The sequence below is a fragment of the Camelina sativa genome, chromosome 10, assembly GCF_000633955.1.
Source record: "Camelina sativa cultivar DH55 chromosome 10, Cs, whole genome shotgun sequence".
In the NCBI taxonomy this organism is placed as follows: Eukaryota; Viridiplantae; Streptophyta; class Magnoliopsida; order Brassicales; family Brassicaceae; genus Camelina; species Camelina sativa.
The window spans coordinates 8,188,411-8,216,045 of NC_025694.1; the positions used below are offsets into that span (position 1 = coordinate 8,188,411).

The following is a 27,635-nucleotide window of genomic DNA, read 5'->3' on the forward strand; positions in this document are numbered from 1 at the left end:
TATGACTCTTTACTTGGCTAAAGGTGCTGTTATCAAAGCTGTTCAGGTATTAATTTTCAATTTTCTTTTGGGCTTATTAACTCCCAATTTTGAATTCTGAAATTGGATTTTTGGTATCATGAGATCATTTGAAATGAATGACAAATTCGTTGCTTTGGTGAATTTGAAAGTTAAATTAGTTTATTAGTCAATGAGATTAATGGTATACTCCAATGAGATCAGTAATGTGAGTGTGGTCAGTGGTGTAAGTAATTATACTCAAATGATCATCAAGTTGTTAGGAAAGATATTTCATTTAAAATTTGTCAACTATGCATGACTTTTTTATAAAGCAAGGTATCCTAAATATAGAATTGCTTTTTTTTTTTTTGTTCTTCACTTAGCTTGTTTGCTTGGATCTGAATTTTAAAAATGAAATCAAGTTCGTTTTGTCTAATTAAAGTTTATGTAACAATGGTTTTGGGGAACCATGCACGTATAATAATTGATAAGTAATAAATATGGGTGTGGAATTGGTAATGGTAGGTCCAGTACAAAGCATCATGGGTCCTTTCTCGGGGCTAAAACGTTATTGTAACCATGTGGTGTAGTGCTCTTATGTCTATGTTTACATAGCTGGCAGTTTTTGTCGTTCGTGTTTTCCAAAGTTTGTCAAGATTTGGTTATTTATATTCTTTATTAATGTATGTAATGTTATAGTATTGGTTAGAGTGTTGTTATCTATAGTTGGGACTGTGGACAGTTATGGGTTTCCATCGTCGTTTAGTGAGAATCTAAGATCAAAAGTAGTGTGATGCTGCCATATTTGTTGAACCTCAATTTCAATTCTCTATTTGATTAAATTCTCGGCTTGGTTTGTCTTCAAGTGAGTGAAGAAAGAAAAAAACCACTCCTTGTCGCTGTAGTGTATATCAATGTGTATGTGTGTGTCTTATGTCCAATTTTGAGATTATATAACATTTGGCCTAAGACAGAATCAAGACAACACCACTTTGATTATGAGTAAATGCAGGCTCTCTTGAATTGTTTTGTGAGCTTTTGGATTTTGCTATGTGTTGACTTCAGGATACCCGGAATTGGCCATTGATTGATCCTTTGCCGTCTTATGGAAGAGGGAGGGAGTTACCAGGGGGACGGTATATGAGCTTTATTCATGGTGATGGTCTTCGTGATGTTGTCATCACTGGTTAGTTTGGACCATCTTATACTCTCAGTTATATCTATTTAGCTAGATAATACACAGTTAAAATATATATATTAGGTTGAAGACTTTGAGAGATGCATTGTTCAGGTAGGGTAGGAAAACATGAACTAATCAGGTTAAGAATCGGTTTTTTACTACTCAAGATGATTTTTATGGATAGTCTTCTAATACATGTCCAGGAACAGAGTGTTTCCCGTGCATTTCCTTCTGGTGATATGATGTTTAGCGCTGTTTTTCACATTTCATTGCAACACTAAATACACAGGACAAAACGGGACAATAGACGGTCAAGGAGAAGTGTGGTGGAACTTGTGGCGCAGTAGAACGCTAAAGTACACAAGACCGAACCTAATCGAGTTCAAGGACTCTAAGGAGATCATAATCTCCAATGTTATTTTCCAAAATTCACCCTTCTGGAACATCCATCCAGTCTATTGCAGGTATATAAAGCTAGTTACAGAATACAGTTACTAACCTTTTCCTCTTGTTTTGGTATTGACTCTGTTCCTCGTTTTGATATGTGGCAGTGAGGTTGTCATACATCACGTCACCATCTTAGCTCCGCAAGATTCGCCCAACACCGATGGAATCGATCCAGGTTTTGTCTTACTCTTAACTCCTTTTTCAGTCAACTAACTAGATTGGTTGATGTGTTATATACATATAAAACATGTCTAGATAAGAACGTGAATATGTTTTTGTGTGTACAATAGCTATATCATGCTAGAGAATTGTACCTCATCTCCTCATCGGTGTGCAAACTTGAGACATACTCAAATTTTAATGGCAGTTCTCTGTCTGAATCAGAGCCGTATACTAAGAATCTGAACAAAATTAAATTGGTTGATAGATTCCAGCGTCAACGTCTGCATAGAAGACTCCTTTATCTCAACAGGAGACGACCTTGTGGCCATCAAAAGCGGTTGGGACCAGTACGGAATCGCTTATGGCCGTCCAAGCTCAAACATAACAATACGGCGCATCACAGGATCTTCCCCGTTCGCTGGTATCGCAATTGGAAGCGAAACATCAGGTGGAATCAAGAACATCGTAGCAGAACACATCACACTATCAAACATGGGCGTTGGGGTCAACATCAAAACGAACATTGGTCGTGGAGGATACATCAAAAACATCAAAATCTCTAACGTCTACGTAGATACTGCAAAGTACGGGATCAAGATAGCCGGTGACACTGGAGATCACCCTGACGCGAATTATAACCCGAACGCTCTTCCAGTAGTTAAGGGAATACATATCAAGAACGTTTGGGGAGTTAACGTTCGAAAGGCTGGCTCTATTCAGGGACTGAAGGGTTCACCTTTTACAGGTAAGAAATTATACATTTCTCAGTGTTTACCAATATACATCATATATTCCTTGATTTTATAACTTGGAAAACAAAAATTCTCACAGGGATATGTTTGAGTGAGATTAATCTCCATGGAAGTTTGAATACGTATCGGACGTGGAAATGTTCAGATGTCATTGGGACTTCACTAAAGGTCAGTCCTTCGCCTTGTTCGGAGCTGAGAACTACTGGAGGATCTAGCTTTTGTTCTTCCGCATTCTGAAAACTTCTGAGCAAGTCTTTTCACCTCTTCGGTTCCTTTAAAAAAAAAATGTAATTTATCATTATTTGCAATTCCTCCATTAATATATTTATGTTTGTACTTTATATGTTTAGATGTAAAGAGGCAAAACTATATAATGAAATTGTAATTTCAAAATGAACGAGGTTAAAAAAACAGAGAGTAAAGATTATAGTAAATCCTGAAGTTGATGACATTTGTAGTTTGGTGGTGTGTATTAGCTAGCTATAAGTAGTTTTGATTAACAGATTTATATAAGTTTATATTCTATTGTTTTGTTAATTAAAAAAAATGTTGGCTATATCTATTAGTGCAAAAAAAAAATGGAATACGTGAGGACAGAAGTTAAGAGTTGAAGGATATTTTGTTTGTTTTGTAAAGTGTGAACTAATGTTTGACTATTTGAAACAAATTGAAATAAGAAAGCTTGGTGTTTTCCGTACATAAAGTGTTTAGGGGTTTGATTGGCCTTTTCCTACTTTACTTATTAAATGCTCTTTTAACGAGTCCAATTGGCTATTCTTATTTTCTTTGGCATAGCAGCAAATAATAAATTAAATAATTATTTCATTCTTTATAAAACATACAACGAAATTATACAGTGTTGTGTAGCGTTGACACTCACATACCATAGTTAATGCCGTAAAGTTTACAACTCAGATAGTCAGATATACAGTATAATAATGAAAGTTCTTCAATTTTGTAAGCATTTTGGGTTATGTTTTATTTGGCTAGTGACTTATGTGAAATATTGATTGGCTAGTAGTGACTTATGTGAACTATTTCAAATAAATTTGTGAATTACATGAGTTAGTTCTAGTGAATTATATTAATAAGTTCGTGAACTAGAAAATTTATGTGTTGTTGTCTAGAGATAAAGAATGTATGATGAATTGAGATCCAAATTTCTTTATAAAAATGATTGAATGACGCAAAGAGAGTGACGCCATTTAAAAAAAAACAAAAACAAAATCATAAGAAAAACAATAGTGAAAAAGGGGAAATCCACGCGGAGAGAGGTTTGAAATGTCTTCGGTCCAATCCTGTCCTAATTTTTCTTTTTAGGAATATCTTTTCTTTTAGATTTTTCTATATTCTTTATCATTAATCAGCAAATTCGTTTATGGCAATTACGTTTTCTATACGTTGAAGTAAATTTCACAGTAAATAAATTAAAGGTTTTTTTTTTTTGGGCAACGTAAATAAAGTATAGGTATGTAAATGAAACTGTAAATGAGATTCATATGACTATAGTGGTTATTACTGTAGACTACACTCGTGTGTGTCAACTTCACCTATGAATAATTTGCTGCAATTAACGTTTGGATAAATATAAATTATCTCTTTACAATTTACAAAGGTTATTATTATCTTCATATACAAGTAAGTGGTCCTACTACATTTTATAAATTTTTTGATGGCAAATAAAGTTTAAAAAGTATTAATTAATCACCAAAAAAAAAACTGTAGTTCGAATGGAATATTTATCAGACTATATATATTTGAGATAGCTTGATGTTGGACTTGGTCAGCAAAGACCTTATCATACTCTTGGTTTATTATAAATCATGACTGTTTTTTTTTTCTCTTCTTTTCTTGGAACATTCTGTCTTTCATATACTATATTTAAAATAAAAATAAAAACATATCATTCTGTATAAATAGATTTTTCTAAATTAATGGCCATTTGTCTCAACTCTCAACTAAAATAAGAAATATTTTTGCGCACTTGAATTCAATATGTCTTTATTTCATACCTACATGACTATTTGAGATAACTGAATGTGACTTGGTCAGCCAAAACCTTATTATATTTTCTTGGTGTATTAATTAATCATCACATAGTTTTTTGTAAATTACTGGGTTTTTCTGTATAATGGAACTACTCATAATACAAATTTTGTTGCACAAATTAATCCCAATTGTCTCATACTATAATACTGATTTCACGATCTCATCAAGTTTAATATTTCTTATTTACACACAGTTGACAACTTGACAATAGCTTACATATATAAGTAAGTAACTCCATTTCTTCTTATAAATATGAGAAAGAAAAAAAAACAACTAATGAGATAAGTTTTACATCATATTTTCATTTTATTTTCCTGTTTGGCAAAGTGTTTGAATTAAACAAAATAAAAACAAAAATAATTAAAGTGTACCACTAACACTTTTATAATGTTCGTCAAATAATGTTTTTATTTTGTCTTGTGGATCATCTAACTTTAAACATATAATTTATCTTGTGAATTAGAGAAGTAGAATCTGAATATATGTCATCCAATATTATTAAAGCGATAACTAAAATATTTTGTGCTAAAAGTACATTAAAAAAAAAAAAAAAGAATGTGTAGAAATATCATTATTAATGTTAACAACTGATATATCTATCATCCGTAGACCCATAGAACTTGTTTTTGCATTGCACATAAGTCATAATACATACTAATAAAAGCATCAAACCAAAAACATAAACATTGGGAATTCAATAAATAGAGAATCTCAATCACATGTACATAGTCGTAGTTTTGAAAAGTTATACATCGAAAGGGACATTTGTTTAAACCCTTGTTGTCTTGTCTAGTTATTTTAATTAACCACTATATATAAAATATGATTAACATACAGTTATACAAGTAATGTATAACTACATTAACAAAATTATGGAATGTTGAATTGGTCAGCCTTTGACCTTCACTACCACCACCCCACTTATAGATTACACTCTGGCCCTATCTTTCCTTATATCAAAGACTTTTCTCTACTTTGAAAGTTTTGTCTCTCTTTAGAAGGAAATTAATATATCTTTTATATATAAAAAAATAATTTAGATATGGTTCGTCATTTGGTCAAAATTTCAAACATTCAAATCCAAATACCTTATATATTCCAAACCACACTCATCAATTTTACCACAACCTTATAAACACTCTCATTCTCATTATACATACCATACTTCAATCTATATCAACCCATTCTTGAGCATACTTTAACACACATTATATTATCTTTCTCATTATATTTTTCTGTTGAAATTTCAGACCAAAATCTTCTCGTAGTGAACTCTTTGTTTAAGTATCTATCTAACTTATTTTTTAAAAAATTGTTTTTTGAAATTCTATTTTGAGAATCATATACTCAAAATGGAAGGTAAAGATATCTTAAGTTGGGAACAAAAGACATTGCTAAGCGAACTTATTCTTGGACTTGATGCGGCCAAGAAGCTTCAGTCACGACTCGGAGAAGCTCCGGCTACGGCTGAGACGGACGAGATTCTGGTGAAGCAGATAGTTTCTTCCTACGAGAGATCTCTTCTTCTGCTTAACTGGTCCTCCTCACCGACGACCGTACAGCTTCTTCCGACGCCGGTTACTTTAGCCCCGGTGAAAAATTCCGGCGGAGTTCCAGAATCTCCGGCGTCAATTAACGGAAGTCCGAGAAGTGAAGAGTTTGTTGACGGAGGAGGTTCCAGCGAGAGTCATCCTCGCCAAGATTACATTTTCAATTCAAAGAAAAGGTAATACAATAATTTATTTATTTTTTGTTTTTCTCTCAATTCACCAAATTGAATTATGTCAAAAACTCATAATATATAAATCTGATCTTTATACTAATTTGGGTAATTTTTACAGGAAGATGTTACCAAAGTGGTCAGAAAAAGTAAGAATAAGTCCAGAGAGAGGATTAGAAGGACCTCAAGATGATGTCTATAGCTGGAGAAAATATGGTCAGAAAGACATTTTGGGCGCAAAATTCCCAAGGAGTTACTACAGATGCACTCATCGTAGCACACAGAACTGTTGGGCTACGAAGCAAGTCCAGAGATCGGACGGTGACGCGACTGTTTTCGAAGTCACGTACAGAGGAGCACACACCTGTTCACAAGCGGCGATCACACCACCACCAGCCTCTCCGGTGAAGCAAAAAGAAAAGACCAGACTCAAACCAGCCATTACTACTACTACTACGACCCCAAAGCCAAAGGACCTTCTCCAGAGTCTTAAATCCAACTTAACCGTTCGAACCGACGGGCTTGACGTCGACGATGGTAAAGACGTTTTCTCGTTCCCTGATACGCCACCGTTTTATACTTACGGCGACTTTGGCCACGTGGAAAGTTCTCCTCCCATCTTTGACGTTGGTGATTGGTTCAATCCAACGGTCGAGATTGACACAACCTTTCCCAATTTTTTACACGAGTCCATCTATTATTAAAAAACAAATACTGTAAAAGACACTAGTCATCATCATCCATAGAGAAGAAGAAATCAGCGAGAGAATTAAGATAAAGTAGATAAACTTGTATCCATTTTTTTTTTTTGGGTTAAATAAAGTCACTAGAGCAAATCTAACAATGCATAATAAGAAAATGTTCAACAGGACTTGAACATATAATTTTTCAATAATATGAGAGTTTTTTTTTATCTAGCTACTGGTAGCAGGTGCAGACTTGTTGTAAGCTTCAAGTTCCTTTTTGTATGCTTCCATCAATTTTGCAGCTTTCCCGTTGTAAACTTGCTTCTCTTCTTCACCCAGTTCCTGCAAATATATGATGATATGTTTTCACTCAGACATCTTTTTCTACAAGAAGCAAATGTTTCTTTTAACTCGTAATTGTGATTTTGCATACCTTCCATTTCACTGAAATCAGAGCGGTGATGGTAGAGTTATTTGTCCCGGGACGTTCTTCAGTCAGCTTCTTCCTCTCGTCGTTGCTGTAAAACATTTTTTGTTTTTAGAAAGCTAGAAACTTTGCATAAAGACCAATTCAGAGATTAGGATTAACTTGAGGTAAAAGTTCATACCTGAAGAGAAAGTAAGAAGAAGCAGGCTTCTTGGGTTTGTTAGGATCAACATTTTCATTCTTCTTCTTCTTGGTTGCTTTCTCCTTCTGCAAAATGCAATTATTACGATCCTGTTAGTCTCTGAATTGGTAATGGACTATTGTGAGTGAAGTGCAAGTGAGTTACCTTAATCAGATTATCAGTTTTCTCCTTCTTCTTAAGCAGTTGAAGAGCTTCTTGTTTGTGGAGTTTCAGGAGTTCCTCTTCTTCTTTCCTCTGGCTCAGTGCTTCTTCTTCCTTTGTCCTCTTGTATACCTCCATTTCTTGCAAGTATGTCTCCTTGTTCTTCTTTGCCACCTGTTAAATATTACACTTCAATTCAGTCACTCCAAGTCTCTTAATGGCTTTGCTATGAATGCAAGCATGAGTATGGAAACAGACCTCTTCATAGGGTGCCTTCTTTTTGTCTGACAGGTTCTTCCACTCTTCTCCAGTTATCTTTGCAACCTATATAAGCACCATTAAACGCAATAAGTTAGCTTCAGAATTGGACAAAAACTGGTCTGGAGAGGGACTAAAGTGTTTAGATTTACCTCCACGACGCTCTTGTTATCTTCACGTAAAGCAGCTCTCCTCTCGTTTGCATAAACCAGGAAGGCAGATACAGGATGTTTTGGCTTCAGAGGGTCCTTCTCCTTCCTGCAAACCACAAATAGCTCTAGTCAGTTTACACCATTGGTGATCAATTTGATTTAGTCATTAGGAGGTATTCTGGTTCTTACTTGCTCTTCTTCTTGTTGTCCTGTTCAGCTTCCTGGACAAAGTTGAGATACTGATCAAGCAATTCCATTGCATTTTTCTGCTTCTGGTCATCTACCAGAAGCTTCATGGCTTCCTTCTCGCGCTTCTCCTTAGCAATGACCTGGAGGTAAGCTTCCTTCTCAACCTGGTACCTCTCTTCGTAAGGCTTCTTATCTTCAGCACTAAGAGACTTCCATTTAGCACCAAGGATGTTCGCAGTCTCCTTGAAGTCAGCCTCAGGGTTTTCCTTCTTGACTTGAGCCCTATGTTCTTTACACCACAAAACGTACGATGATGATGGTCGCTTTGTCTCAGGACAATCCTTCTTCTTCTTCTTCTTATTCGCCTTTTTTTGCTCAGCCTGTGTGAGAGATGGTTGACCACAAGCGAAAGTCTGAAGAGCAAAAACAAACAACAACACTCTCGAATCAGCTAACCAGATACCATCACCAAACAGATAAGTGTGCAAAGCAATCAGTCAAATGAAATGAACATTTCTGCGACGTTTAAGCTTCACCAACAAATGAATCGACTCATCTCAAATCTTTGACGAAACTTCTATCAATCCAAAATCACAAAAGATCAATTTACACAAGCGGAATCAGCATATTAGCCAGATATATTCCAACCTAATCAAAGAACTCAAGCAGATGAGATCAATATCCAAAATCCAGATCTAGAAATGGACTATCATGCCAAAACCTAACCGAATTCGAATCTAATCACAAAACCTAGCCAAAATCGACACCCAAAAGCTATAGATCTGGAGATTATACCATGTTAGGTTTGAACTCCTTCATCTTCTGAAGTTTCTTCAACTCCAACTTAAGCTTCCCCTGCTCAGCGTCTCTGGTCTCAAGCTCCTCCTCCTTCTTTCTAAGGATCTCGTCTTTCTCCTTAAGCAACTCCTCCGTCTTATCTTTCTCGATCTTCATCTTCTCCATCATCGCCTGCATCTCCATCAGATCTTGCTCGAACGACTTCGCTGGTTTCCCCTTGGCGGAGACAGGCGCTGGTGGCGTCTCCACGATCTCGTTCTTCTGCTTCAACGCCTTCCTACTGTTCCTCGGTTTCTTCGTCGGTGCTGGATCTGCGGTTGAAGCCATTTCTAAGTCGGAGAAGGAAAAAAAAGCAATAGAGAGAGAAGAAGAAGATTTCGGAAATTAGGGATTGTGTGATTTTAGGTGGAGCCTCTGTAAAATATCTATTGGGGGGGGTTATAAAGAAAGAAACGCACAACGGTCATATAATTCAAAATTCAAAAAAAAATAATTTTGTGGATTTGATACTTGTTTGGCGTCCGATGTCAGATTTGTTAACACTTTTTTAGGATTTTGAACAGTTGGAGAATATTTTTTCATTATCCTCTTCTTTTTTTTTAAGGAATTATTTATTTAATTTTGAAGAATGTTTAACTTTATCACTTTATTAGACCATGAACATCAGCGTATTTTGCTTCCGTCCCACATAATTAAAATGTTAAATTTAAATCAAAATGAATGAATTATGAATGGGACGTATCTACAAACAGGACGTATTTTCGTCCGTCCTTCACAACACGTGGCGGCGTTTAAAAAATCTCATCTTTTTTCTTTTTCTTTTTCTGTTCTCAAGTTGAAAGAAGAAGCGTAGCGTTTGTCTCGGGTGTCAGAAAAGGCAAATCAGAGACGATGAGCGAAACCGAAGCAACCGGCGTTACCGAAGATTCGGCTCCAGCGATCGCGAATGAAACTGTTTCTGCTGCGATTGAGCATAAAGCGATCGGAGTTGTTGATTCGGTGGGGGAAGCCATGGGAGAAGCGGAGAAATGGGTGGGTGATCTCCAACATACGGTGAAGGAATCGACGGATTCCGCCATGCGCTCTGCTCGTTCCTTCCGTGAAAACTCGAACTCTCATTTCCGCTCTATACAGGTTTGTTAAATCTCTCTCTCTTTTGTTCACCATGACGTTTCTTATGAATCGAGATTCTTATTAGCAACAAAAGCATGGATTTGGAATTCAATATCTCATAAGCTTTAATTACTTGAAATGAGTTCGATTCAAAACAGGTTTTGCTCTGATTAGACGTTTTTATGTATTGTCATGGTGCTAAGTTTTTTGTTCATTTGGTGAAATCTTCTTGTTGAATAATAGCATTACAACTTAGTGGCAGTGATCCCTATCTACATTTGTGTCTTCCGTCTCCCGTACAATCCTGTTGTAGTTTTGATTTTTTGGTTTCTGAAATTGCAGGATTTCATTCCACATGCTTTGACTCAATATAAGACCTATGAGAATGCTTTCTTCAGCAAAGTAACAGGTAACTTGCAGCCAAATTATACTTGTAGACTAATGTAGTGCTTAGGAACTAGTATTTTAGATCAAACCATTGTTATATAATCATATAACAGATATTTGCCTAAAAACCTTCATATGTACTTGTAGTGCATCTTATAGTGATCTGAAACTATATAATCTTCCTCGCATGATTCACTAGAGTTGTCACGGTTTATTGATTGTATCCTCTGCTGGTTTTGTTTTCTTTGCAGAAGAATTGACATACGCAAAAGAGCATCCAGCTGCTGCTGTTGGGATTGGTGTCGCTGCTAGTCTTGTTCTGATGCGAGGTATAACCTCTACTCTCTTATCGCTTTTACAACTTACAAGTTTCCTTTGCGTAGGAGCATCCAAATAGTATTACATCTGTTTTACTTGGATGTGTCTTGTTTGAATCTGATTTTCTGTTGTTCTACTGCTTACAGGCCCAAGAAGATTCTTCTTTCGTCAAACACTAGTCTGCAGACTTAATGAAAAAGGAGAGCAAGAAATTGCTTGAGAGGGCGACTTTAGCATAGAAGGATATGAAATGCGGTCTCTCTGAACTCATGTATGTTCCAAACATCGACGCTCCCACTTATTTTACTAAGCTATTGACATCATTTGTGTTAATATGGCTATTGGCTACTTCTGTTATATCTATAGGAACTCTGGAAATGATATGCGATTGATGTTTGGTCTGTTGGTTGCATATTTGCTGAGATTATGACAGGGGAGCCTCTATTCCCGGGGAAAGACTATGTTCATCAGCTTAAACTTATAACTGAGGTATGTTCTGTTTCAGGAAAGATCTGGTATAAGCTACCAAAGGTTTGTAATAAGATAACATGTGGAATGATTGATGTAGCGAAACGTTTGTTCGATGAAATTGGGAACCAGAGAAATTTGTGCTCCTGGAACTCAATGATTGGTAGTCTAGCTACTCACGGGAAACACAACGAAGCTCTTGAGCTTTATTCACAAATGTTGGTGAGCATTTTTTGTTTTGTTTCTTCTTCAGTTCAAATGCATGTTGATTCCTCTGTTCTTTAGAGTTCTAACACTTATGATTTTTCTATTGGTACTTTAGCGAGAAGGAGAAAAACCAGATGCAGTGACATTTGTCGGGTTGCTGCTAGCTTGTGTTCATGGTGGGATGGTAGTGAAGGGACAAGAATTGTTCAAGTCCATGGAGGAAGTTCACAAGGTTTCGCCAAAGCTAGAGCACTACGGATGCATGATCGATCTCTTGGGACGTGTTGGGAAGTTGGAAGAAGCATGTGATCTCATCAAAACAATGCCAATGAAACCAGACACTGTTGTATGGGGAACTCTTTTAGGTGCTTGTAGTTTCCATGGAAATGTTGAGATTTATTAGTTTCTTGATGAAATTTTCAGATTCACTTTGTCATTTTCTTATGTTTATAATATTAATGTTATATGTTTTATTTTAATTAAAACTTTAATATTTTTTTACATATTTATTTAAATAATTAATTTTTAAATTAAAAATACTATTATTTTTTCCAGGAGACCAACTGTAAAGGACACCAATGCTGGTACAAAACTTAAGAAACTCTCAAAATAAAAATAAAATATTTGAAGGACCAAATATCAGTCCTAACCGATGCACATGCCCTTACAGCATTGATATAGTCAAATCAAGTTGGATGGTGGGTGGGTTCAGTATTCAATGACAACTAAACCGAGTTCAAACCGGAAAATCTAGTATTTGTAAACAGAAAAAAAAAATGATTTCACAAAACCGGGAAAACAAATTATTTCCACCGGCTAGCTTTTAATAACCAATATCAATTTTTTCTTACACAATTTTACATTTTGTTCAAATTTTACACAAATTTGCACAGTATTAAGTCTATGTAACCCGAGAGAACCGGTTTTTCAATTTCTTCCGGGTTGATCCATTAGCAATGTGTTGGTCCGGTTCAGCCATTTACTATGGTTTCCAATATAACATCATTCAAGTAATCAAACGGACCAGGCAAACACCAATGTAGACAGTCGTTCTGTACCTTCGCATTTTTGTCTTTATCAAACGGTCTGAACTGTCGGTACGCACCCGGATGACCGTCTGGTCGGGTCAGCAACATCCCGGTGAAATCCAAAAGCTTTAGATTTCCAACGTTCTGATCAGTCTTCTCTCTAACCGCCCTGTTGAACTGACCAATCTCAATATCTTTTAGTATCTTATGTACATTTTTAATCTCAACTTCATCATCACTCGCCGGCTCTGTTTGCTTACACGTCCCGCCACTATGCCACTCCCCGTTCTGGAAATGATCAGGAGTCGAAGTCCGGAAAAACACCGTGCCTTTACAGTTACCTTCCCCAGCTAAGAAGTCCATGACATTCCTCAGCGTTGCGTTATAAGCATAGTCGAATCCTAACTCTTTCAAGTGAGGTTTCTCCTGACAGTTATGGCAACCGACTGGTTTTGCATTTTCATGGTAAATCGCGGATTTAAGAAACCATTTACCCGTTGAGATAATCGCATAGTCGAGGCCAGGCATGAGACTGGTCCATGTCTCATCGAGTTTATCAAGATGTAGCTGAACTAAAGCGGTCGAGACACCGTTTGAGTCTTCGAAAATAGCGGCTTGTACAAGAAATGGCGACCAAATGTTGGATATAGTAAGGTTATGTAGAGGGAAATGCCATCGTTTGGATTTGTACTCCTTGTCATGGTACACTTCAACCGGTACTTCAACCTTTGAGAGACCCAAAAATTAAAAAAAAAAAAAAAACAGATTTAACGAACTTGGCAAGTGAAAACTATGAAGCCACAAAGAGAATTTAATAGTAAGCAGCATCGTACCGTGGAGAGCATACAAAGTAGAGATTCAACGTGGTTACGTGATATGGAGTCACCAATCAATGCCCAAGATTTATGTCTCATAAGTTGAAGAAATCTTAGAGGGTCAAAACGTGGTAACAAACAGTCATGAGGCTTCCATTTCCAGTAGAGAAAATCTGAGTCAGGCCGGCCATTGGTGATACAGTCTTGGTGACCGTCGATGAGCGAACCGCATGAGTTGTTTGTGTAGATTGGTCCTAATGAGTCTGGAATCCATTTTCCGGCGAAAAGATTGCACTTCTCTACTTCAATATCTGATTCCATTAACAATATAACAAAGAAAAGCAAAACCTCTTTTATCAGCCACATGTGAGATCAACTTTGAATCAAAAATGTTGTAACACTAATCACAGAACATTGCAACTTATTGAGCTCACACTATCAAAGAATGTTTAAATTCTAACTGACAAAAACATAGCCAAAAAAAAAATGAATATGTGTATTTAAGAGGCCAATGATACAAATCATCACAACAAGTTTTAAAATGCTAAGAAGAATCAAACCATTTGAATTAACAAGATCCATGAATCATCATCACTTCCTTTTTTTTTTTTTTTCAATTTATATAAACCACAATTCATAAAACCCTTTAAACAAAAGTCTAGATCTTGCAGATCCAAAACCCCTAGATCTCATAATTATATATGCTCATTAAACAAGGTTTAGAGTTTAGACACAAAGAGTCAAACACACAATGGACAATTCACATAAAAAGTCAAATACTTTTGCTGTCTAACTAGTAACTGATCTTACCCTGAGGAATTAGATCTTCGTTTTCCGGCACGAGAACCACCGGCGGCAGTAACCGAGCTTCGAATTTTCCGGTGACCGACGCAAAGATTGGAGAAAACTCACTGGAGTGTAGAATGAAGAGACGGAAAGCAAAAAAAGTTATGAGAATAGCGGAGATGAGCTTGATGAGAAGCACATTCTTATGATTCATGGAGACTGATCTCCACTTGAGCTTCATCTGAACAACAAGAAGAAGAAGATATTGTCTTTGGTAATGTACTAATGTGTGTTATGTTTATTCGACCGACCAAAGCTCAAGACTTTTCTTTATTTTATGATATAAAATCATTCGAACATTTCTAAAAAAAGAGCCATATAGTCGAATAATGTATAAGTACGTATTAATCTATCTTTCTGATTATATCACAATTCACCAGACTGCAGGAGTTATATGACAGAATGTTCGATCTAGTCTCATAAAAAGCTTTTTCGTTATAAAAGAAATATTGCTATACATTAGAACAAAAAATGTTACATACGAAATTGAGTACATTCATCTGAAAACTGTGCTCATAGTATTTGCTAAACACAAAAGGAATTAGTGTCTAGAGTTGTTAATTAAACAAATTAATAAGATTGTAAGTGTTTTAACGATTTAATTAATGGCATAATTTTGATTATGAATAAGTTGTTGTTATACATCTTTTTCCAAATTAGTGTTTTTTTTTTGGACATTTATGATCAATATCTCATACTATAAATACATTTGATATGTACACCGAAAGAGACAATAATTTGTGTAATTAACACCGAAAGAGTAGAAAACAAGGAAAGGCCAAAAAGCTTTAGTTGTAATAATTAGTGTCCAAGTGATGAAGGGGTTGGGCCTCTTGGTTAATGATTGGTTAGGAGTTTGGTAACAGCAACAACAAACCGTCTGAAACTGTTCCACTTGGAGATTTTCAAAGAGAAGTAGGAGAGTCTGGAGAGAGCATGAAAGCCTGATTAAGAAACGCACGACTTCATGTTCGTAGATGAGGTGAGAAGAAGCAGAGATAAGCATTGGTAGCGAAGGGAGAGACTGAAATGTGGCAGCAGAATAAGTGTGGTGAAATGTGGCAGCAGAACAAGACCGTCCAAAAGGATAATGACTTAAAGGTCGCTCACTCGCTTGAAAAAACAGAGATGAAGAATGTGGCTTCGGGGGTGCTGCAAGAGTTGCAAAAAGACCTGAAGTGAACAAGAGTGTATTAAACGAGATGGTACTAAGGTACTTGACTGATTTTGATATTTGTCTAATAAATTCGATACACCGGAAAGATAAATCGAGCTTAACAACACAAAGAAGAAGAAGATCCGAAGATCAAAAGAGAGAAACACTTCATTCAATGTAAAAGCTTGTTACAGAAACGTTAACCATAGATGTGATACATCAGATTATTTACTTCTGATGTTTACAAGTAAACCAGTAAACCAACACTTAACCAACATTACACCGGTCTATATCATAATATTGTCTATACTAATTTCGTATTTTCGATACTAAATATGTTCTTTGACTAAATCTCACTGCAAATTAAAATTTATGTATGTCTTTATAATTTGTGGAAATTTATTTATGTAATTAAAAATTTGTGGTAGGTGATCATGGGGATGGGTCCGCTTGGCTAATGAGTGGTGAAGATTACTCTAAATATGATTTTAGTGGATAAGACTAATTAATTACACACTCTAATTAACACTCGTTTCGCATTTTCCCGCTCTTGTGTGTTATATAGGACTCAATTCCATCTCTGTCGCTTATCATCGACGCCGAGCTCTCCTCTCTCTGTAACTGAGAAAAAGATCGACACTTTTTCTCTCCCGAGTAAGCTTTTCTCTGGAAAGATCCCTTTTTTTCCTCCGTTTATTTCGTTTCCGGGTGTGGGTTTAGGACAAAATGGTAGGAATCCGCTTTAGGAAGACCAAATCTTGTGAGCTGTCTCTACCATCCTTAGTTTGGTCAACAAAAGATCTGAGCTTTAGGGTTTTGTAGATAGATAGATGTAGAGCGTCTTCTTTAAATTTGCAGACTTTTGTTGTTGTTGTTGTGATTTGTGTCTTTGTTTTTAATCTAGGTTTAAGGTTGAAGTGATTGAAGACAACAATGTCTAGTCGTTGGGACCACCAATCCGACAAGAGGTTCAACAAATCGTCGGGAACTGTTCCAATTGCTGAGTACAATATTCTGAAAGACAAGTATGAGCGTGTGGTGATAGAGAACGGAGTCTAATCCAAACGCTTGAGCTTCTAGAGAAAACGCATGGTTTCACTGTTGATGATATTGTGGAAAAGCAAGGAGCATTGGAGAGGAAGGAGGAGATTGCTAAGTTGGGCAACAAGTTTGGTGAAATGCAGAAGAAGATTGAGACCGTGGAAAAGGATCTCGAATTCATCATGTCTGTTGATGATGATATCACTGACAAGAAGGGTGGGGGTGAGGCTTCAGGTAGTGCAAGACCTGCAAAAAAGAAACCTAAGGTGGTGACAAATGAAGGTGATTCAAGTGTTCTTCTTTTTATATGTTGTGTGTCACTGACTGATATTGTTTTACTAGCTTTAGATAAACTAAACCATGTTCTTTGACCAAATCTATACGCAGATGTGATAATGCTTAGTGACGATGAAGAAGAAAATCAAAGAGAAACCAATGGAAGGCAGAGTAACTCATCACATCAGGACCCCTTCATATATGTGTGATCAAGATCTGGAATCAATTAAGGAGTTGGAGAAGGGCAGTGTTAATTCGGAAGTGTTGAAACTGGAAACTTCTCTTGTTGCTTTTATTTCTACATATATGACTGTGAATATCCCCTGCATGTTCTTGTTATTGGCTCCGAGTTTGGAGATTAAAACATTAACTTTTCTTTTGTATGGTAAGTGAATTTAGCCTGACATAAGGTAGTAATTGAAGCAGCTTCCATCCTATCTAAAATCTACTTCAAGATAAGTTTCATAAACAGTTAATAAGAATAAAGTGGTGTTCCTTAATGACAGTGAGCTTAACGTCAAAGTTAATTTTATTAAGCTGTGTTTCCTTAACGACTGTTAGTTGGTTATGTGCTGGTCACAAGCTCTAGAGTTTCGAACTAGTGGTAATATTTTCATCTTACAATAGATAGACTTGTGTACTCTTATTAGCTAGATGGCCAAACCTTTTTTTAGAGATTTGGTAGAAGCTTCTTTTCCTTACCTTAACTTCTCCTTCAATCTATGGTTATAGCATCGCCCGTACTATTGCTTTCATGTGCCATTATGTTATCAAATATTATGTTGATTGAGATGTTTAGATGTGTATACAACACTTAAAGCTCTTGTAAAATTTTCCTGCTGTTGTTGATTGCCCCTGTAGTTGTTATATTTTGCAGTTTTCTTGACCTTCCAAACCTGTCAGCGTCTATATATAGCACTGATCTCTGCAATAGACATAGAGCATTCCTTGTTGCATGTTCGCTCTCTTTATATATAGCACCAACAGTTGCAGAGCTTGTGATTGCAAATTCGGACTTTTAACGTGATCTTTCCAAATGGGACATTAGGTAAGGGTGTTGAGATGATTTGATTTGTTGGTTTTCTGTTGTTTTTGACTGCGCATTGTATTTCAGTTTCCTTGAGATACTGATATTTGTGTGGTTTCCTTCAGATTTCCTTTTTCTTCTTTATCAAATCAAAGCAATAGAGAAGCAAAAGTATTTTCCCATGTCTCTCGTTCTTCAAACTAACTTCTTTGTATCATTACAAACCTGTCTTTCAAGCAAGTGAAATGGTCCGGAGTCAGGACATGATGAGATGTATAAGAGGCTGAACGAAACCATTCAAGACTATCACGTTATATATCAAGTATATAAATGTTCAACCAAAATATTCTTTGCTGGACCAACCCCAGTCAACTGTTAGTTGGTTATGTGCTGGTCAGAAGCTCTAGAGTTTTGACCTAGTGGTAACATTTTCATCTTATTAGCTAGATGGCCAAACCTTTTTTTAGAGATTTGGTAAGAAGCTTCTTTTCCTTACCTTAACTTCTCTTTCAATCTATGGTTATAGCATCCCCCAGAAAGAGGATATAAGACTTCAAGGTCGCTTGAAGAAACAGAGATGCAACAATGTGGCTTCGGGTACTACAAAAGTTGCAGAGAAACCTGAAGTGAACAAGAGTTTATCAAATGATGGTACGTACTAAGGTTACTTCACATAAAAAAAAAAAAAAAAGTTACTTCACATAATTTGATAGTCTATACTAATTTTGTGTTTTCGATACTAAATATGTTCTTTGACCAAATCTCTTTGCAGACTAAAATTAGTAAATATATTTATGTAATTAAAAATTTGTGGAATTTTAGGTATGTAATAAAAATTTGTAGAATTTTAGGTATGTAATAAAATATTTGTGGTAGGTGATTATGGGGATGGGTCCGCTTGGCTAATGAGTGGTGAAGATTACTCTAAATATGATTTCAGTGGATAATACATTAATACTAATTAATTACACAGTCTAATTAACACTCGTTTCGCATTTTCCCGCTCTGTGTGTTATATAGGACTCAATTCCATCTCTGTCTCTTAGTCTCTCTATCATCGACGCCGAGCTCTCGTCTGACTCTCTCTGTAACTGAGAAAAAGATTGACGCTTTTTGTCGTCCGAGTAAGCTTTTCTCTGGAAAGATTCTCTTTTTTTTCCCAGTTTTATAATTGTTTTTCGGTATGGGTTTAGGAAGACCAAATCTTGTGAGCTGTCTCTACCATCTTTAGTTTGGTCAACAAAAGATCTGAGCTTTAGGGTTTTGTAGATAGATAGATGTAGAGCGTCTTCTTTAAATTTGCAGACTTTTGTTGTTGTTGTTGTGATTTGTGTCTTTGTTTTTAATCTAGCTTGAAGACAACAATGTCTAGTCGTTGGAGCAAATCGTCCGAAACTGTTTCAATTGCTGAGTACAATATTCTGAAAGACAAGTATGAGCGTCTGGTGATAGAGAACAAGAGTCTAATCCAAACGATTGAGCTTCTAGAGAAAACGCAAGGACGAACATTGGAGAGGAGGGAACAGATTGCAAATTTGGCCAACAATTTTGGTGAAATGCAGAAGATGCTACAGACCTTCGAAACGGATATCAAATTCATAATGTCTGTTGATGATGATATCACTGAGATGAACGGTGGTGGTGAGGCTTCAGGTAGTGCAAGACCTGCAAAGAAACCTAAGGTGGAGACAAAAGAAGGTGATTCACTTGTTTTTCTTATTGATATGTCGTGTGTCATTGATTGATTGTGTTTTTTAGCTTTAGACAAACTAAACCATGTTCTTTGACAAAAATCTCTACGCAGATGTGATAATGCTGCTTAGTGACGATGAGGAAGGGGATCAAAGAGAAAGCAATGGAAGGCAGAGTAGCTCATCACATCAGGACCCTTTCATACCTATGTGATCAAGATCTGGAATCAATTTAGGAGTTGGAGAAGGACAGTGTTAATTCGGAAGTGTTGAAACTGAAAACTTCAAATCTTTTTTAAGTTTGGTAGTTCTTGTTGCTTTTATTTCTACATAGATGATGACTATGAATATCCCCTGCATGTTCTTGTTATTGTCTCGGAGTTTGGAGATTTAAGACATTAATTTTCTTTGTATGGTAAAGCGAATTTAGCCTGACATAAGGTAGTAATAAGTGAAGCAGCTTCCATCCTATCTTAGATCTACTTGAAGATTAGTTTCATGAACAGTTAAATAAGAATTAAGTGACATGCTTGTTCATTAGATTTGATTGAATCTGTTAAGCTGTGTTCCTTAATGACATCTGAAGATGAGCAGTAAGAGAATCCGAACATCAAAGAAAGCAGAGAACATAAAAAAAAAAGATGATCTCTTTATAAATGGAGTCGATCACTCAGTAGTATAAAATAATGTGGACAGGTTAGCGATGGAGAATCAAAGAGTAGCCAAAATAAGATGGTATAACAAGCGTAGAAACGTGACATGTTAGTATTCAACACACAAGACAACAATGGGAAAACGTGACATGACCCAACTTTTGAGTCCTGAGGCATTACAATAAATCAACTATGTGATTTTTTTTTTTTTGCCAACAAAAACTCCATTATATAATTTAAAGGATTACAAGCTTCCTTTGAATGGAAACCAAGCACACCAATAAACTTACACAGGAGGAAAAATAAACTACAGCCATTGTCCACAAGCTTTAAAGCTTGACTTACAACCAAAATGGTGAGAAGATAAACAAAGGGGACCATAGGTCCTAAAGATAGAGAGTTCCCACGTAATGTGAGGCCACTCATGGTGATGGATGACCGACCATTGCCGCGCCATCTTGATAAACCATTGCCGCCAGCGTTGCATAAGAACGTACGCGGTTTTTAAATTCCGAACATGCACCGCAAATCCCTGAAAAGGGGGGTCACACGCTGGACAAGACCAAAGTCCCGTGATCCAAGATCCAAGGCACTTGGAGGGAAGGTAATGCTGCAAAAAACTTAAATTGCCAATAATAGGCCTTCCATAAGACTCAAACGGAGAGGAGAAGAAACTGAAACCTGAAATAGCCTGTCATACGAGTGTGTCGAAGATCCTAGATGGAAAATAAGCTAAAGCCTGACTCACCAGAGCCGATAGGTTCCGACAGCAGGCAACCAATAATTCTGCCAACGCTAGATTTTCTCGGTTACTTATAACCGGAGCGCCATTGAAAATGGCTAAAAGGTCTTGGCATACACATCTATTCCTCTAAGATGAATTCAGAGGCGTGTTAAACAGTAAGACCCGAATCGTACTCATGAGATTATAACAAAGGTCGGAACTGACAAACCATTGATTGAGGGAGGGGTTATGAAGATACAAGAAATATGTGATACAAGAAAAATAGGAACTGACAAATCAACTATGTGATTACAACTCAAAAAGATACAAGAAAAATAGGAACAGAAGAAGGTTATGAAGGTTTCTTTGTAGCTGAAGCTGCTCCCTCAGAGACATGGTCTTGACCCGGTATCGAGAAATTCTTAACTTTCTGAAACATTCATCATTGACATCAAAAACAGAGAGCCAAAAAAGAAAACGTTAATGGAAAGTAGAAAGATTTCGATAGTTTGCACTCAAAACGAGATGAAGCAAGGATCTATGTTTGGAGTCAGACATATAAAAGTTATAAACCCTCAAAGAAACAAAGAGGAGAAAACCATAGACCAAGATCATGAAATGAAAGACAAAACTGACTCCTCCTACCATTTATGGGCTATACAGACACCTCTTAGAAAAAAACTAACAACCATTTCATAGAAGGATCATCTCATTGCATTGGTCCAGAGTAAGAGTATTAAAGCTCAGACACATTGTCTATGACAAATCACTCACAGACTGTAACAAATCACAATAAAACATGTTTACTAGTTCCCCTTCATAATTTACATACCAAAAACTCCAAATGCTTAAAAGTTAAAACTAAGATTTAGATTGAGGTAATGATTGCTAATAACTAACTATGCTTAAAGAATTTAACATAGAACTCGTAGATCAGTCAATAGATATCAAAATAATATATTAAAAGACTAACCTTTGAGAGAACACATTCTCTGAGGGATTGCAAGAATCGGAGACATTTCTCTTGATTGAACTGTGAATCCGCGACGCAATTCAGAAGATTGAGAGCTTCTTGGCCACACACTGGTTGGGGACTCTGTTTTTCCATTGAAATGTATAAACCCTAGACAGAGAGAGAGAGAGAGACAGAGCGAGAGAGATGTTTCCGCTGAGACGGATCAACCACGATCACGGGACGATGTCCATAAAAAGAACGCAAGTTTTTTAATGCGCCTGAATAAAGCCCAGTTTCAATTATTCAATAAAGCCCTTGTCAAAAAAACCAAAACAAAATAGCAAAATCTTAGTTTATTATTAAGGTGAGAGACGCGGCGCTGGATCGAGAGACTTTGTATTTATTATTAAGAAGGGTTTATATGACTCCTAAAGGGTTGTCAATCATTGGTTGGCTGTCCATGGGCCAGGTTTTTGGGCCCGTTAGATTTTTTGGCTTGCAAAACCAATCTGACTCATTATTATAAAAAGTGATTAAAGTATTATTATGAACTAAAACATATCATGTACATGTTTCAAAATCGTTGATTGGTGTTGTTGTTTTAGTGTACATCAAATCCCAAAAAAAATACATGATCTCCCTCGCTACTATAGCTTGATTTTCTTCTTATGTAAATATCTAAAAGTATTTTATAGCCACAACTTTCAACACTTTTACTAAGTCAGTAAAATCTGAATCACATATATAACCAACTTATTATCGAAAACTTGCTTTAGTATCTCTTGTAAAATCAACAGGTCAGCCACATCAAAAGGCCTTTGGTAAGGATAGTGCTTATTGCTTGATGATTAAACCACTTTTTTTGCATACGACGCATATCCTCTTCCTATGATGTGCATCAATCAGCTTGAAACTCATTGTTCGTAAACTAATTCGATTATCTCCGATAAACTCGAGATTCTGATTGCCTACTATGACTCTTTTTGCAGTCAAGTGAAATCTCTTATCAATTGTTCGAAGAGAATTTTGAACATGGTCTACAAAGTCGGGTGGCTTATCAGTTACTATGGAAGTGTTTTCGACGTCGCATATGAAAGAGATAAGATATTAAATTTAAATTATATATATTTAGTAATATAATATATTAAATATAAAGTTAATAACTTATCACTCAACTTCTCCATAATATTAACTAAATCTATATAATTTAAATGTGGTTAATTAGAAAAATTAATAATCATTCATTATTATATAATATTTAAAATATATTTTCACACATTTAAGAAATATTATAAATTGTTATATATATATATTTATATTATATTTGTAATTTAAGAAATTTTAAAAATCTAGATATATAATAGAACACATTAATTACAAAATAATTAATATATATTATAATTGTTTTATAAAACATTATGTCTATATTACATTTTTAATTTCAATATTTTTAATTGGTTCTTTTGAGCTAATCTATTAAGCTGTTTCTAAAAAAAATAATATAATATAACACATTAAACTATAATTTTATAACAAATAAATTAATTTTTATGATATTATACTTTTAATAATTTTTACAAAATCAATTAATTATATAAAACTATGTTAATATATATTAATATTTTAGAGTTAAATGCTTGACAAATGCTTCAAATGAGAGCATATGACAGCATTTGTAGAGAATTTTGAACAAGATCTTGAATCAATAAAACTTTGTGGAATTTTAGGTATGTAATAAATATTTGTGGTAGGTGATTATGGGGATGGGTCCGCTTGGCTAATGAGTGGTGAAGAATAAACTAAATATGATTATAGTGGATAAGACTAATTAATTACACGCTCTAATTAACACTCGTTTTGCATTTTCCCGCTCTGTGTGTTATATAGGACTCAATTCCATCTCTGTCGCTTATCATCGACGCCGAGCTCTCTGTAACTGAGAAAAAGATCGACGCTTTTTCTCTTCCGAGTAAGCTTTTCTCGGGAAAGATCCCTTTTTTTCCTCTGTTTATTTCGTTTCCGGGTGTGGGTTTAGGACAAAATGATAGGAATCCGCTTTAGGAAGACCAAATCTTGTGAGCTGTCTCTACCATCTTTAGTTTGGTCAACAAAAGATCTGAGCTTTAGGGTTTTGTAGATAGATAGATGTAGAGCGTCTTCTTTAAATTTGCAGACTTTTGTTGTTGTTGTTGTGATTGAAGACAACAATGTCTAGTCGTTGCGACCACCAATCGGACAAGAGGAACAACAAATCGTCCGAAACTGTTCCAATTGCTGAGTACAATATTCTGAAAGAAGTCTAATCCAAACGCTTGAGCTTCTAGAGAAAACGCATGGAGTCACTATTGATGATATTGTGGAAAAGCAAGGACGAGAATTGGAGCGGAAGGAGGAGATTGCTAAGTTGGGCAACAAGTTTGGTGAAATGCAGAAGAAGCTTGAGACCGTCATAAAGGATCTCGAATTCATCATGTCTGTTGATGATACCGGTGTGGCTTCAGGTAGTGCAAGACCTGCAAAGAAACCTAAGGTGGGGACAAAAGAAGGTGATTCAAGTGTTTTTTGCTTTTGTGTCACTGACTGATTGTGTTTTTGGCTTTAGACATACTAAACCATATATGTTCTATTGTTGTTCTTTGACCAAATCTCTACGCAGATGTGATAATGCTTAGTGACGATGAAGAAAGAAAGCAATGAATGGCACAGTAACTCATCACATCAGGACCCCTTCATATATATGTGATCAAGATCTTGAATCAATTTAAGAGTTCGGAAGTTTTGTTTTGAAACTAAAAACTTCAAATCTTTTTTTTTTTTTTTTTTTTAAGTTGGTTCTTGTTGCTTTTATTTCTGATTGTTGATGATCTGATTGCTGAGATCCTTGATCCGACGGGGAAGGATTTTGGGCGTGTGCTTTTCCTTTTACTTGCCTTTGTAATTAGGTAGTATGTTTCAAATGCCTTCTAATAGTGAAGAAAACATATAGAGGCTTCGAAACTTTTTGCTGGTGGTCTGTTTTTCGTGAGCCAGAACATCAACTTGTGGGCAAACTCCAGCTCTATATATATATTGACTATCCAGCAAGTTTTGATGATAACTGCAGCCATTAATATTTTAGTTGGGTTGGTGATCTGATCTCTTCTGATTTCGGCTCTGTAAGTGGATTTGGCATTTCTTTGTAGTATACTATAAGAGACACTTAAGCAGTCCATTTCCTTGAGAAACTGTAAAGCTTTTATCTCATACAACAGTAGCCTCTTCTCGTACTAAGCGATTTTTAACCAGAAAATATTATCTTACTATATATGGTTGTTGATTTTTAGACTTGTTAAGTTGTTATTAGCAATTTTATTAAAGATGGGATCTTCATGGCTATGTTAACTACTGTATACAACACTCTAAATTTCCTGCAGCTGTTGATTGCCCCTTTGTTTGTTATATTTTTTTGTATGCAGTTTTCTTGAACTTCCAAACCTGCTCTCAGCGTCTATATATAGCACTGATCTCTGAAATAGAGACTTCGAGCATTCCTTGTTGCATGTCCGCCCTCTGGCCAACAGTTGTAGAGCTTGTGATTGCAACTGCGGACTTTTAACGTGATCTTTCCAACTGGAACATTAATTAGGTGAGTTGTTGAGATGATTTGATATTCTGGTATATATGTATACTGATATTTTGTGAGGTTTCCTTCAGATTTCTTTTTCCTTCTTTTTCAAATCAAAGATATGGAGAAGCAAAATTAGTTTCCCTTGGCTCACGTTCTTTAAACTAACTTCTTTGTATCAAATTATTAGGAACTGTCATTCGAGCAGGTAAAATGGTCTGGAGTCAGGACACAACATTCAACAACTCCATTTGTTGATGAAATGTATAAGAGGCTGAACGAAACCATTCAAGACTATCACGTTATCATTTCCAGATGGCCAGAATATATATTTGTTCTGGAGAGTGTAAGTTTAGCTGTTCCTTGATGCCTTTTGATTTTACGATTATGAAAATATTGCTTGTACATACCATTGCATGTTATAAGCTTACAACTTAATTACATGTATGGTGTTAATTTGGAATGAATAGGCTGACATTGATTGTGTTTCTTTAGGCCATTGCTGATGTTGAAAAAGCAATTGTGGAAGATCTGTAATTACATCCAATGGTATCGCACACTAAATTGTCTGTTGATTTTACAGGCTAGAAACTAGAAAAAAAAAAAACACATAGATATGTCTTCCCTTTAACTATAAAACATGTTCACTAGTTTCCCTTACTAATTAAACTATACTATACCATTATTCAGAAAACAAGAGTGTCCACCATCACCATAATTTCATGTCAACGATGCCAGAGATGTCAACGAGTCTTCACGTTTTCAGATTATATAAACTTATAGTATTAGACTTGGGGAGATACTATTAATTCCAAATACACAGGCCTTTTTTTAAGCTAGGAATAAATTGTTACAAATCCACAGGCATTTCAGAGGTAGTTGTTGATGAGTGTCCTTCGAGAGATGGACATTTCGATTCGGAGTCAGCTAAGTCATTCTTCACAATCACAGGCAGTTTCTCCTTCATCATATTCAGAGTCAGGTTCTTCTTCAAATTAAACCCGAACATACATCATAATCAATTTCGAGCAAGCGTACATTCAATATAAAAAGTGACATGTACGTTTATCCCCTGGAATATCACAAACGTACATCAATATAAAAAGTGAATGAAGGAATATTACTACTTTTGATCACCATATATACCTTTAAGGGGATTGACTTCAAGCCCAGCGTGATAAAATATGTCTTGCGATTGCATATCAGTCAACCATGTATTCTCAGGAGCGTAAATCCAGATGGACAAGTCCCCGACAATATAACCGTCCTTCTTGAGAGATGATCTGACTTTCTTCTTAAACGAACGAGGGTTGAATTTTTCTCGTGTTGCGTAATCCTCCCATTCCCATATCACATTGTGTCACGATCTGCCATACCAGAAACGAGGAAACGAATTTAAACAACCAATTTTACGAACAAGATCAGCCAAAAAAAAAATAAAAAAAAAATTACAGATTTAATTATCCTGATCGATGACAAAAATATACTAGGAGGAACTAGCTAGACAGATCCCCCGATCATACATCATAATCAATTTCGAGCAAGAGATGAATCTTACAGTAAGCTCTGGTATGGGTGGGCTCCGGGAACAATCTGGTGGACATGGTGAGAGACGCGATGATGACAAGGTGAGAGACGCGGCGCTGGATCAAGAGACTTTGTGATTATTATTAAGTATTGTTTACATAGACTCCTATTGGGCTGTCCATGGGCCAACCTAGTTAGCAAGTTTTTGGGCCCGTTAGATATTTATTTGGCTCAATATGTTGAAATGGTTTAAATACCAAACCGACTCATTATTATAAAAATTGATTAAAAATTTGTTATGAACTAGAGACATTAGGAGAATTGTGCTCTCTCTTATCAATCATATCCCACATGATACCTATACAATATAGGAATACAATACGATAATTTAGCTTTGAGACTAACTCATCTAAAACCTTTTAGAATCTACTAATAAGCCATATGTAATATAAGCATTCACATTATACATATAATATCATTCATAACATTTCTCCTCTTTGATGACCATTTCTAAAAATGTAGAATCATATGATATACTTTGATTTTGTCAAAGATATAAAATAAAACATGGAAACACAAATCTACAAAAAAAAAAAAAAAAAAAAAAAAAAAAAAAAAAAAAAAAAAAAAAAAAAT

The 27,635-nt window shown here is 35.7% G+C and overlaps 7 protein-coding genes, 2 long non-coding RNA genes and 1 pseudogene across 11 annotated transcripts in view; 6 read left to right on the forward strand and 4 right to left on the reverse strand.

The window, feature by feature from the left end:
• LOC104717909 (probable polygalacturonase) overlaps positions 1-2,992 on the forward strand; it is a 6,635-nt gene extending 3,643 nt beyond the window's left edge. The window contains exons 2-6 of the mRNA XM_010435556.2: positions 1,066-1,186; positions 1,470-1,644; positions 1,732-1,802; positions 2,055-2,534; positions 2,621-2,992. Coding sequence (XP_010433858.1) covers positions 1,066-1,186; positions 1,470-1,644; positions 1,732-1,802; positions 2,055-2,534; positions 2,621-2,778 — 1,005 coding nt within the window. The 3' untranslated portion in view covers positions 2,779-2,992. The remainder of the gene's footprint in view (positions 1-1,065; positions 1,187-1,469; positions 1,645-1,731; positions 1,803-2,054; positions 2,535-2,620) is intronic.
• LOC104717911 (probable WRKY transcription factor 53) lies at positions 5,704-7,223 on the forward strand. Its single transcript, XM_010435558.1, has 2 exons — positions 5,704-6,316; positions 6,432-7,223. Exons 1-2 carry the CDS (start codon positions 5,943-5,945, stop codon positions 7,012-7,014), a joined length of 957 nt encoding a protein of 318 aa, XP_010433860.1. The 5' UTR covers positions 5,704-5,942; the 3' UTR covers positions 7,015-7,223.
• LOC104717910 (high mobility group B protein 6-like) lies at positions 7,091-9,600 on the reverse strand. Its single transcript, XM_010435557.1, has 8 exons — positions 9,161-9,600; positions 8,366-8,778; positions 8,177-8,282; positions 8,025-8,090; positions 7,770-7,940; positions 7,605-7,690; positions 7,430-7,514; positions 7,091-7,338 (listed from the first exon to the last, which is right to left on the reverse strand). Exons 1-8 carry the CDS (start codon positions 9,488-9,490, stop codon positions 7,225-7,227), a joined length of 1,371 nt encoding a protein of 456 aa, XP_010433859.1. The 5' UTR covers positions 9,491-9,600; the 3' UTR covers positions 7,091-7,224.
• On the forward strand, positions 10,055-11,201 carry LOC104720153. Its single transcript, XM_010438110.1, has 4 exons — positions 10,055-10,297; positions 10,619-10,685; positions 10,915-10,992; positions 11,128-11,201. Exons 1-4 carry the CDS (start codon positions 10,055-10,057, stop codon positions 11,199-11,201), a joined length of 462 nt encoding a protein of 153 aa, XP_010436412.1.
• LOC104717912 (protein trichome birefringence-like 24) lies at positions 12,472-14,651 on the reverse strand. Its single transcript, XM_010435559.2, has 3 exons — positions 14,310-14,651; positions 13,518-13,810; positions 12,472-13,410 (listed from the first exon to the last, which is right to left on the reverse strand). The coding sequence occupies exons 1-3, from the start codon at positions 14,524-14,526 to the stop codon at positions 12,628-12,630; spliced, it is 1,293 nt and encodes a 430-aa protein (XP_010433861.1). The 5' UTR covers positions 14,527-14,651; the 3' UTR covers positions 12,472-12,627.
• On the forward strand, positions 16,024-17,253 carry LOC104717913 (annotated as a pseudogene).
• On the forward strand, positions 18,904-19,936 carry LOC104717915. 2 transcript variants are annotated; one of them, XM_010435560.1, is made up of 3 exons: positions 18,904-18,969; positions 19,197-19,543; positions 19,650-19,936. In XM_010435560.1, the coding sequence occupies exons 2-3, from the start codon at positions 19,210-19,212 to the stop codon at positions 19,748-19,750; spliced, it is 435 nt and encodes a 144-aa protein (XP_010433862.1). In that variant the 5' UTR covers positions 18,904-18,969; positions 19,197-19,209; the 3' UTR covers positions 19,751-19,936. The 2 variants fall into 2 exon arrangements, with proteins under 2 accessions (XP_010433862.1, XP_019086084.1); XM_019230539.1 differs by lacking the exon at positions 18,904-18,969 and having other exon boundaries at positions 19,045-19,543.
• Positions 21,091-22,187, reverse strand: LOC104717916. The gene is made up of 2 exons (XR_756316.2): positions 21,887-22,187; positions 21,091-21,343 (listed from the first exon to the last, which is right to left on the reverse strand). It is a non-coding gene; the product is annotated as an uncharacterized LOC104717916 (long non-coding RNA).
• Positions 23,747-26,079, forward strand: LOC104717918. Of its 2 annotated transcripts, none has more exons than XR_756318.2 (3): positions 23,747-24,414; positions 24,525-25,493; positions 25,663-26,079. It is a non-coding gene; the product is annotated as an uncharacterized LOC104717918 (long non-coding RNA). The 2 variants fall into 2 exon arrangements; XR_756319.2 differs by having other exon boundaries at positions 23,747-24,398.
• On the reverse strand, positions 26,212-26,826 carry LOC104717917 (the record flags this gene model as incomplete). Its single annotated transcript, XM_019230540.1, is given in 2 exon segments — positions 26,212-26,460; positions 26,619-26,826. Coding segments are annotated over 2 exon segments (264 nt in total), but the record flags the coding sequence as incomplete, so codon positions are not given.